Source organism: Lactuca serriola, chromosome 8 (genome assembly GCF_051521515.1).
Source record: "Lactuca serriola cultivar US96UC23 chromosome 8, Lser_US96UC23_V15, whole genome shotgun sequence".
In the NCBI taxonomy this organism is placed as follows: Eukaryota; Viridiplantae; Streptophyta; class Magnoliopsida; order Asterales; family Asteraceae; genus Lactuca; species Lactuca serriola.
The window spans coordinates 194,924,758-194,926,084 of record NC_136415.1 but is presented as its reverse complement, the minus strand read 5'-3'; the positions used below and the strand labels follow the sequence as shown (position 1 = coordinate 194,926,084).

The 1,327-nt window shown below is 29.5% G+C and overlaps 1 protein-coding gene across 1 annotated transcript; it reads left to right on the top strand.

Annotated features, from left to right (window-relative positions):
• Nucleotides 1-360: 360 nt before the first annotated feature.
• On the top strand, nucleotides 361-903 carry LOC145067731 (uncharacterized). The gene is made up of 2 exons (XM_079014800.1): nucleotides 361-684; nucleotides 754-903. Exons 1-2 carry the CDS (start codon nucleotides 361-363, stop codon nucleotides 901-903), a joined length of 474 nt encoding a protein of 157 aa, XP_078870926.1.
• The last annotated feature ends 424 nt before the right edge of the window (nucleotides 904-1,327 follow it).

Sequence of the window (1,327 nt, the reverse complement as noted above, 5' to 3'; positions counted from 1 at the left end):
GACAAGCCGAAGATACACATTGAGGTTCTCATAATAAAACAATATCAAGTTTGGTTTCTTTATTCGTAGAGGTTCTAAAAGTCCTTGAATATGTTGAAAAGAAAGGTAAAAATAGATTTAGTCAGAGCCAAGCACATGGTGTTACTACATATTTCGAAACAATTAATTTTGTGTTTTATTTGCACTTGATGTTACACATTTTAGAGCTTACAAATTTGTTGTCTCAAGCTCTTCAAAGAAAAGATCAAGACATAGTTGAAGCGGTTGCATTGGTAGAGATAACAAAGAAAAAGTTGCAAAAGTTTAGAGATGAGGTTTTGAATATTTTTTTGTGAAAAGTATGAAATTGAAAAAGTAGACATGTCGAAAAATTATGCATGGAACCGAAGACAAAATACCGACATCAATAATCAACATCATTATAAAGTTGATATCTTCATAATGGTTCTTGATATGAAACTTCATGAGTTTTGTGATTGTTTTAGCGAGATAAGCATCGAATTGCTTATAAATATGGTGGCTTTGAGTCCTTGTTACTCTTTTTCGGAATTTGACGCATCAAAGTTTGTGAAATTGAGTATGTTATATCCAAAGAATTTTAAGAAGGTGGAAATGAGGAAACTTGCACAACAACTTGATTTTTATTATGATGTTGTGAAAGAAGATGTTCATTCTAATTTGAATGTAAACATCAATCTTTCTAGAGTCATGATGGAAATAAGATAACACAATTCATATTACTTGGTATATCAGCTAGTAAAATTGTCATTAGTTTTGTCCGTTGTAACCGCAATAGTAGAAAATTGTTTTTCGACTATGAAGCTTGAAGTCGCATTTGAGAAACTGGATCGTCGATATTTTTTGAATGATTCTTTGATTTGTGCAACTGAAAAAGAAGAATAGTGAAGCTTAAAAATGAAGTTGTAAGAAGTTTCCAAGATACGACAACTTGTAGAGGACAACTATAAACATATAATATGTATTTGAATACCTTTTGTAACGTAACCTTATTACTCGTATTTAAATGTGTCTTGCCTTGACTTGAAAAAAAATTATTAGATATTTTTTGTGTCTCTCTAATCTATTTAAATCCTAGATCCGTCACTGTTCACAATATTATCCTTTTGATTATATATCTATAGTGTTTGATGTTTTTTTCTAGTATTAACACTTAAATGTTTTATTAGGTCTTGACATACTTCAACTTATGTATTTAAGAGCCATCACTTCTTCCTTATGTGTGTTGGTTTGTTTTAGTAACCAGTTTTTGAACTATTGATAGTAATTTGATTGGTTTTTATTGTTATTTTTTATTATTATTCTTATT